We start from the raw sequence: 10,098 nt of genomic DNA, 5'->3' as shown, positions 1-10,098 counted from the left end.
CATTTTATAAGTTAAATTTAAAAATTAGTCAACACACTGAATTAAGTATGTAGATCTTCATTTAAATAAATCAGTCAACAATTTTTTTATAAAGTATTTAACACTTCATTGTAGAAACATAGGCAAAATGACTATTATAACCAAAATGAAAAATACTGTTCAATTTAAAAAAATGTACTTAAACAAGAACCTGAAAAAGTTTATGATATGCATAACATTGTTCAAGCAGAATTGCACTAGTATTACATAAATCAAGAGTTTTATAAAGGCCCCAATATGGCAAAGTTTAGAAATAGGTAGTATGCATGCACAATAGTACAACAAAAATCTTTTATAAAACAGCAGTTATTTTTGTAATGTTTGTACAAAGGGAATAAAGAGCAACCACAAACATATTTAATCTGTTAGATTAATATATTATGACAGCTAAAAGTCAGTCATGTCTAGCAGAGGAAAGGAATAGTCCTCCACTGTATATAAGTGAATACATCTTTTGTGCCTTTAAAGTTATGTATAAAATATTTTGATTCAGTTCAAACCTGAAAGAAATTGTATTCTTTATTTCTATTAAAATTAAAAAAGGTGAATCAGATTTTTTCTCTTAGCAACAACAGAAAGCAGACCAGGTCAGAGCAAGTGCTGGGAATTGTTACTGATGCTTTTCACTTCTGATAATTGGATTTTGATATTTAACCCAGAATACTGAAACTTGGTCTTAGGCAAGGTTTCCCTAATATGGAATTTAATTATGTTTTACCTCTGCAGTATCACAGTTTATCTTCATTTAAAGAAACTGATGTGGTTTTTTTATTCTTTAATATCGTATGACTTTTTTGTGATTGTCGAAACTGAATGCTGTGATCATCTGTGTGTGCTTAAGATTTGGGGTTTGGTTTGTTCCCTACTGCTTGGTATGTGTTGATGAATTATTAATCCGTAAGTAATGAGTATGATTAAGTGAATAAACATATAATGCATGTGTAGGCAATGCCCTCTTGTGCTCTAGGGTGGCTACTGTCCTACAGGACTGTTGGTGTTTGTATGTTTTGTCCCACAGCAAGTAAGGTTTCAGTTTCCAAGATATACCGTTACTATGTTCTATAAGGTTTTAATAAATACAAAGCTTGTTTACATGGTATATATGTTTAGTATATCATGTACAGTCACTGAATTTCTGAAACATAATCATTGTGTTCATGCAGATCATTAGATGTTTCATTTCTATAATCTTGCTTACTTCTTGGCAACCTAAAGCTAATTTAAAAGCAAGTTATGTTTGTTTGTGAAAAGTTATCTAGCTTTACCAGGATCTGAAGAGAAATTCTAATGGGCACAAAGAAGAGAGTAAACCATTCAATCATCCTTTCACCATTTAAAATAAACAAAATTACACACTGTACTACAGCTTCCAGACTACATAATGAAAAAGTGCAGATACCATCTTCATCAATTAAGTGGAACCAAAAAAGTTCATAGAAAATAGATTGTTCATTTTCACGCTACAAACGAATATGTTGTTTGCAATTTTAACAAATTTAAAGGTGTGTTATTTCAGCAGCATTGTTGTAAATTGTACCGTAGTGCAGTTTTTTTTCATAAAAATACCTTACAAATGGTCGGTCAAAAGTCATCAGCAAAAGAAAAACCCAGAAAACAATCAACCAAACAAAAAACAGAGGTAATGCTGATGCTGAAACAATTATAATACTGTTGGTACATAGAAAAGTAATCCTTATATTTTATACATTTATACAGAGTATAAAAGGTAACAGCAGATTATGCCACAGTCTCCCTTATCCCAATATCTATTTTCTTTGGAAGGAGTTCTCTTCTTTCATCAACACTTGCTAAGGAGTTTCGACAGTTTTGTCCATCCATATATAACTTTGCATATACTGGATTGGCATAATTTGTTGGCTGCAGAGAAATTAAGCATAAATTAGAGCAGTCAGATTAAACCAAAATAAACATTTATGGAAATGGAAATGGGTTTGTTAAAGCAAGACCAAGTACATGTGAAATATAATTGGCCATATTTAATAGATACCTGGACTTCTGAAAACCTGATGAGTTAATTATTTAGTTAAAAACTGAATTCAGGATGAGACATGCTATTAAAAGAACCAATGACATGACATGCAGAATATTATGATATTCAAACCATAAAAAAAAAAAAAGAGGAAAATTAAGACAAAAACCTTGAAAAATGTCTCTGATGTTGACTTGTCCACCTTATTACACGGTAAGATTTCAGAATAGGTATGAAGAAGTTTATAGAGAAGGTGCACTGTGAGACCATGTGACAAGTTTAACAGTAGAAAACTGCAAATAACAGTTTCCATATATTACCTGTTCTAAGACATCAGCATCCCATCAATAGCTGACCATGTTTTCGAATTCTGTGGCCCAAATATACAACATGATTTGACCAAAAATTAAATACTTCCATAATGTAAATTTAACTTTAATAATAAACCAGCATAACTGTTAATATATCAGAGTAGTTACAGATTGAGAAATATTTTCTCAACAATTTTGGTAGTTTGGACTTCAACAAAAAAATCTATTGAAATTAACATAACTTCAGTACAGGACAAGTCCATTTTTAATTCTGCAAAATACTTCAGTATGTGAGAAATCTCCTGAGTATGACAGCACAGAAGGATGTATATAACATGGATGAAAACTTACTCTCCTGTCACTCATGCTAAGGATAAAGCAAGGTTTATCTCATCTATGTCTCCACTAATGCCTTCATACTTTGTGCCTTTATAGTCTCTTAGAAGACCTTTGCTATGCAACTAGATGTTCAGCTTTTTACCTATAATAACTGGAAAAGACATCCTGTATTCAAAATCTTCCTTTCTTACAACTAACGAAACAGCACAGCTTTGCTCACACAAATACTGAGTGGAACACAAGCTACAAAGTGGGTAAATTAGTTTGGTGTACATAAGAAGTGGCTAAACGTTAAATTACCCGAACCAAAAATGGGTAGGTTTTCCTGACTTGCAAATATCCTCAGTACATCCTGGGCAACAAGAAATGAATGATGTCTAGAATCTAGCTCTTCCTTTCTCTGTTGATCAATAACATTTCTGGGCCCAGGATTCAGATATTCCTTAGGTTTGCTATCTACAGCAGCTACTCATTTAGTTAGTTACAAGTTAGTTTCGTACCTCCCTGGAATGGAGGCAGGAAAGAAGGAAAAAATGAGTCACATTTAAAAAAATACTCTTTTGTATTAATGAAACATAAATATTCAATCAACTGCTGTAGTAATTTATGAGAGCAAACACTCATTGACACCTGTCTGTTCCAACTGAATTAGAGATTGCTACATTTGTTGTAATGATTATAATCAGAAATCCAGGAAAACAGAAATTTAGTTTTATTTCAATTGATAGGACTTCTTATTTCATTGACAATCATTATTAAGGATAATAACCACAACAGAAGAGAGAACTTGGCATCTATATAGTGCCTTATAGAGTTATTAAAATTATATATAATAGTAGGCTCTGTCTCATGATACCTCTTTGAGTGGGTAATAACAGCATATTGCAGGAGCTACAGAAAGTAACTTAAGTGACTTCTAATAACAGAAAGAGTTAATGTTAGAAATGGGCATATATTCTAGATTTCATACCCTATACAAATTGTTAAACTTCCAAATACAGCATATTTCAACCATGCAAGAATGCAAATGGCACAAAAGATGAATATATATTGAAGCAAATGAAATGTCATATTGATGTCCCTTTCTAATACTTTAAATTTCAATGTTTGCAAGCATCATGTTAAGTTGTAGTCAAAATATGATGTTTTAAAGTAAATAATAAAAATTGATTGAAAATTCAACAATCAAAAAATGCACTGCAAATATTAAAGGAAATTGGTTTTAGTTTGTATCAAGTTTCTTTAAAATAAAAGCGCTTGCTTTCGTTTATTTGGTAACTTTGACAAACTTCACTAAATGCCTGTAATTACATATAAATTACAAATGTATCAAGATACATGGCAGTGAATGCTATGGTAAACTTAAATAATGCCATGGAAAAGCACCACATTGGTTACAGATTTTGCATTCATTCCCAAAGACTCATTTGCAGCTTTAGTTCATGCTACAATCATGAGTACAGGTGAAATTCTGGATGCAGAGAGGAATCCTTTGTTTCAAATAGAGTATTACTGACTGTCATTCTTCTCTCCATTAAAAGAAGAAAACCAAAACTAAAACCACTCAGAAAATGCCTCTTATTTAAAAACTAAAGACAAACTTTCTTTAGAAAGGGGCTGTGGTGGAATGAAATGGATTTGATTCATCATTTCTCACCCCTGTTGACAGTGGTCCTTTCAAGTCAGAGTTTAAGTAGATTGATGGAGCTGTGTGGGGAAGCTTGAATGCAGTGGGCCCTCCCCCTATGTATCTGGCCTGTATAAACAGAATATTTTAGTTTCTGTGCTGATAAAGCATTTCCCCTATGTACTTATCAACACTGTTAAACAAACAGTGCATTGATTAAAAACCCTATTTTAGAGTGATCTAGAAGTAAAAAAAAAAAAAGAAAAAGATCTAGTTACAGATATTTTTCAGCAAGAAAAATTCTTACATTCAATAGAAGAATAAAATTCAGCATTTTAAAATCATTTTCCATTAAGGACTAGAGCCAGACTTCACAATAAGCATTGGTTCAGTTACTCTTCCTCCAGTGAGTAACTTCATTTTCAGCTTACTTCTTGTATTCAGCACACTATGTGATTCAGCAATGACATTCCTAGAGCTATCAGTAATCCGGTTATTGCTTTGTCAGAAATGCTACAGAATGATGGCTGCCCTTTGGTGTATGTCTGATTATGGAGCTCTAGGAAAGATATTGCAGCATTACCCTGTTCATCCCATGTCACATCACTCAGGGAGTTCAATCACTGAAGAGTGGTGCTGCAGAAGTGACAGCATCTTTTACAAGAAAATGATAATACTTACTAGCTTTGAGTAAACATTTAATGTATCTATCTATCCAGCCAGGACTCTGAATTCTTTATGCCTTTAGAAGTTTTCATATAAGAAATAAGTTAGCCTCATATGTATGTATACACAGCTTCACACTTCAAATGGTAGACTGTACAGTAACATATTTCCATTCAGTATTTGCAACTAGACTAAACCAATAGGTTGTAGTTTGGCAATTTAAGACAATGTGTCTATGAAAAAAAACACATTACACCATTTAGTTCTAACTCTACTTTGGAAAAATACAGACACTGGGAAAAATGTCCATCAGGATGCATCAGACTGCAAAACAGCTGTTGATATAAACATGACATTTATTCTAACAAAATATAACTTCCCTTTATATTTATTAACTAAATCTAAATGTCTTTATTTTATGTTTCTACTAATTACATTCAAACATGTCAAAACCTTTGCAAGACATAAAATAAGTAGTGGGTTTGTCACCAGAAAAAGAAAAAAAATTACCTTTTCTGCATTGACAGTAAAATCTGAGGCTAAAAGACCACCTTCACTGTGATCGTGGCCAACTTCATACATGTTGTATGATGGATTGCCAATTTCTACATTGATTCCTCCATTTATAATGGGTTGTCTTCTTATAGTTTTTGTCCTATAATGCATAAACACACACACAAAAAGAAGCCAGTGAATTTTCAAGTTATTTCTTGGATTCTGATTCCAATGAAATACATTAATTCTGTTTACTAAGTTCACTAAGTCTCTGGTTAAAATTATTAACACTTATATAGCCTTGACAAGTTTGAACAAACTGGATAAGAACAGAACTACATTTTCTTATCTAGCATATGTGGAATATAAGTATAAATAATAGACACAAAACATAACTAAGTCACTGCATCCACAAACAAAGTTTGGGGCTGTTTGTTGCAGCATTTTTTAAAAATCTCTCCTCAACATATATGAAGTGAACTTTTTATAGTGAAAAGATGCACATACTTTAAATATTTACTTTTTTACTTCATACATCAATATAAAACTACTTACCTTCGTTTCCTTTTGCAAAGAAATAATCCAATTACCAGAGTAGTGATCAAAGTCACCAGTAAAACAAGAGGAACAATGATTGCAATGCTTCCTAAACCAGGAAAAAGAAATATCATTGAACACTCAATGGCTATATCAAATAATTTCTTCACATGTGTAAAACAGTTGAATTATTAATAAAAAAAAACCCTTGCCAACAAGTGCAATTTCATGTGATGAGCTTCACTGATTTGAAATTTTAATGTTTATGAATAGTAAAAAAGAAATCATTATAGACAATGGTGTACACACCAGTATTTTTATCAACAAATCAGGATCTTCCTCCTTCTGGATAGCAAAATACTTTAGACTGATAATAAAATAAGTAACATGCTGCTCTCATTTGCAGTGATACAATATGAAGGTATTTGGAATTGTTGAAAAATCAGGAGTGGCATGGCTACTGACTTTAACTATCACCATCATCTTCAGTAGTATATTTAAGTCACAGAACTGTTAATTTAAAATATTCAGTAGGCATACCTGTGATTAAAGAATTCCATTATTAGCATATATATATATTTATTACTTTTATTAGTGGGAAAATGAAAAGTAAAAAGCAATATACATTTTTAGATGGTTGGTGCATTCCTGCGTTTTACGGCATTGCACTCAGGAGCCAATAATTTTGTTATGTTGATATAGGCAATCAAGGAAACTACAATAATGCTTAATGTAGCAGAAAAACTGCACAGATCAGACAGTGATGTTAAAGGAGAGGAGGGAACAGGGAAGAAGAAAACAGGCTTAACATTCTGGCAGATAACTTCTGAAATTACACTACCTGCAAAAATAAGGTCAGCAACTGTACCACCCTAAGAATTTCTCAGCTTTAATGTATCTGGCAATAAAGAAACACATGTAACAAATAATTTTATGTTATAAAAAAGTGGCCCTTATAAACTGCAGGTCTTTGGTATAAAGCCAATACAGAATGACCTGATTTTTCTTAGACATCACAGTCCTTCACTGGTGGTTTTTCACTGTTTTTCACAGTTACTGACTTGTTAAAATTATAAGCTATTGGCAGTCTCTGTCCTACATTAAGCGCAGTCTAAATAAAGGATTGAAAAAGATGCCTTGAATTCTGCCTGAAGGCTTCTTGAAAGCCAAGTCAGGTTGTCAGTGGCCTGAAACAAAGTACTACTAAATAAAAACTTGAAGCATTCCGAGTTCATTCCAGCTTATGAAGATTCAGTATGTAAATAGAATCATAGAATATTCCAACCCCCCTGCCATGGGCAGGGACACCTCACACTAAACCATCCCACACAAGGCTTCATCCAACCTGGCCTTGAACACTGCCAGGGATGGAGCACTCACAACCTCCCTGGGCAGCCCATTCCAGTGTCTCACCACCCTGACAGGAAAGAATTTCCTCCTTATATCCAATCTAAACTTCCCCTGTTGAAGTTTGAACCCGTTACCCCTTGTCCTGTCACTACAGTCCCTAACGAAGAGTCCCTCCCCAGCATCCCTATAGGCCCCCTTCAGATACTGGAAGGCTGCTATGAGGTCCCCACGCAGCCTTCTCTTCTCCAGGCTGAACAGCCCCAACTTCCTCAGCCTATCTTCATACAGGAGGTGCTCAAGTCCCCTGATCATCCTCGTGGCCCTCCTCTGGACTTGTTCCAACAGTTCCATGTCCTTTTTATGTTGAGGACACCAGAACTGCACACAATACTTCAGGTGAGGTCTCACAAGAGCAGAATGACATTACAGCAATGCTACTTTAAGATAACATTTGGTAAATGACTGGATGAAGCTCTAATTTAAGAGACAATCCTCCCCCCAAGAAAAAAAAACAACCAAACAAAAACCACCCAAAACCAAACCAACAAACCAAAACACCAAAAAAACACCAGTTCATTTTGTCTTGGCAGGTAAACATTCAAGAAAAAAACAACGACCAACAGCCCACCACAGATGAATTGCCATCTAGTGCCCATGGTGTAGCCTGGTCCCGTAAGAGCAGGCAGAAGATGAACACCCGTTTCCCAAACCGTAGGAGATATTCCCACAACATGAAACACTGGTCCAGGTTCTGCCTGCTTGTATTTTTTCACTTATCTGGATAACTAGGAAGGTTTCATCTAAGCACCAAGCTGACCTTAATAGAGGGCGATTCATTTTATTGCTCCAGTTGGGTTAAATGCGACCAAGAGACATACAGTAGGGTACCATCAGCATACTCTGTGCTCCACAGGGAACCTTGTCCAGTTTAAACTGCCAATAGTGTAACAATACCATCCTTTTATGCTTACAGACATGCTTAAAAGAAAAATATGACTGGAGCTATTCTTACTTTCTGGATGATTTTCACAGTAGGTAAAATCCAAACCTCTGCAGACAGCAGAGTTATGAAGTTATGAACTACTTACAATTCTATTTTTGATGCTTTCAGTAGGACTTAAATGGTCAGAAATCCCATACTAGGTCTCTGCACAGCACTGATATCATCAAGCATATGCCACTTGATACACTTTCTTTAAGAAAAGCACAGGTTAGCCCTTGAACCAGTGAGTGTATAGTTTATGGCTTGCATCCAAACCACCTCACGAAACACTGAATGCCAATGAAAAGGTTGAGACACCCCTACATTTACAGTTGAGGGGGGTTTGTGTTTGTGGGTGTTTTTTTGTGGTTTGTGTTTTTGTGTGTGTGTGTGATTTTTTTGTGTGGGTTTTTTTTTTTTTTTGTTTGGTTGTTTGGTTGGTTTTGGGTTTTTTTTGGTTTTTTTTCAATAAATACAGGTAAACCAGCACACATCATGACACAAACTCACATTCTGAACTATTATCAGATCGAAATTTCTAAACTGAGCCAAATTTGACAAGCAACTGTAGTTATTTGAAGTACTTACTTGTACTGATATTGTCAGACTTGCTGCTTTTGGGAGCTGGCCTCTCACACTGTGTGCCTGACCAGTTGGCTGAACATCTAGAAGGATCCAATTAAGATGGTAAAGTTAATATGCCAGCTATTAACACACTATTAAAAAGACCATCAGCATCTTCTCAAGAGCTATGAGAATGACAACAGTGATTCTACCGAATAAGCTTCATGGAAGGAGTCAGTAGTACTCTGCCATGGCACTTAAAACATTCTGAGTACATTTTTAGTTTAAAACTACAGCTTTGTACAGTCACATCCATATCCACAAAGCATATCTGACATAAGCTACTACATGCATCTAGTAAACTGCAGCATCCATGCCAAATGGCTCCTTCTGAAGTTCTGCTGTCCCCCATTGCACTGAATAAGGCTATAATTCCCCTTTTCTTTGCTTTCAGAATTAAACACTTTCCTGAAAATTCTACATTTTGATGGCTTTATCTTTTTCAATTCTGAACTATATAACCTTGTTTGTATTTGAAGAAATACATATGTGTGTGTAAGTAGGTGCGTTAATGCATAAAGAGCTGCCCTGAAGCGACAGGAGTATCTACTGGCTTCAGAGTGCCCTGAATACTGTTTACATCCTGAATGTATGCTTCATGAACCAGATGCCTGGATGGGTACACAGTTATTCTGCTATAATTTCCTTGTAGGAATATCAGTATTGGAATATTTCTTCAATTGGGATTCAGAGTGCTCTCCATGAATATAAGCAAACACAAGGAGTCCAAGTATGCAGACTCAGCAAATCTGTCAAAAAATGAAAACAAATACCTCAATGAAAATCAATTGCTTATTCATCTTCCTGTAAATATGATTAAATTTACTATAGAACCTCAAATTCTCCTTTTTGGAGCAGCAGGAAGTAGTCACTTTTTATCTATCCTGTTGCATATTGTGCAGTGAATCATATTTTTTCCTAAGTGTTTTTGAATTATTTATGAATTTCAACATGGGTTATCTTTAGGAAAATGAAACCGAGCAGCACACTGCATTGCAGCTCTAAGAACTACAGTTTCCCGATGCCTTTCTAAAGCTTTAACAAATTGCAGATGTGGACATGCTTAACGACTGACATTGTTCCATAATACAAAAAGGTTTGGAAAGGTGCAAAATATTCCAGACAAAGTTGTGGAATT

The 10,098-nt window shown here is 34.6% G+C and overlaps 1 protein-coding gene across 1 annotated transcript in view; it reads right to left on the bottom strand.

Annotated features, from left to right (window-relative positions):
• Positions 1 to 327: 327 nt before the first annotated feature.
• The window catches only part of LRP1B (LDL receptor related protein 1B), a 585,099-nt gene continuing 575,328 nt past the window's right edge, over positions 328 to 10,098 (bottom strand). The window contains exons 87-90 of the mRNA XM_065670655.1: positions 8,925 to 9,001; positions 6,023 to 6,113; positions 5,483 to 5,627; positions 328 to 1,917 (exon numbers count right to left, since the gene is read on the bottom strand). Coding sequence (XP_065526727.1) covers positions 1,777 to 1,917; positions 5,483 to 5,627; positions 6,023 to 6,113; positions 8,925 to 9,001 — 454 coding nt within the window. The 3' untranslated portion in view covers positions 328 to 1,776. The remainder of the gene's footprint in view (positions 1,918 to 5,482; positions 5,628 to 6,022; positions 6,114 to 8,924; positions 9,002 to 10,098) is intronic.

The sequence above is a fragment of the Lathamus discolor genome, chromosome 3 (genome assembly GCF_037157495.1).
Source record: "Lathamus discolor isolate bLatDis1 chromosome 3, bLatDis1.hap1, whole genome shotgun sequence".
Classification (NCBI taxonomy): Eukaryota; Metazoa; Chordata; class Aves; order Psittaciformes; family Psittacidae; genus Lathamus; species Lathamus discolor.
The sequence above is the reverse complement of the archived record's forward strand: the minus strand, read 5'-3'. Positions and strand labels throughout refer to the sequence as shown.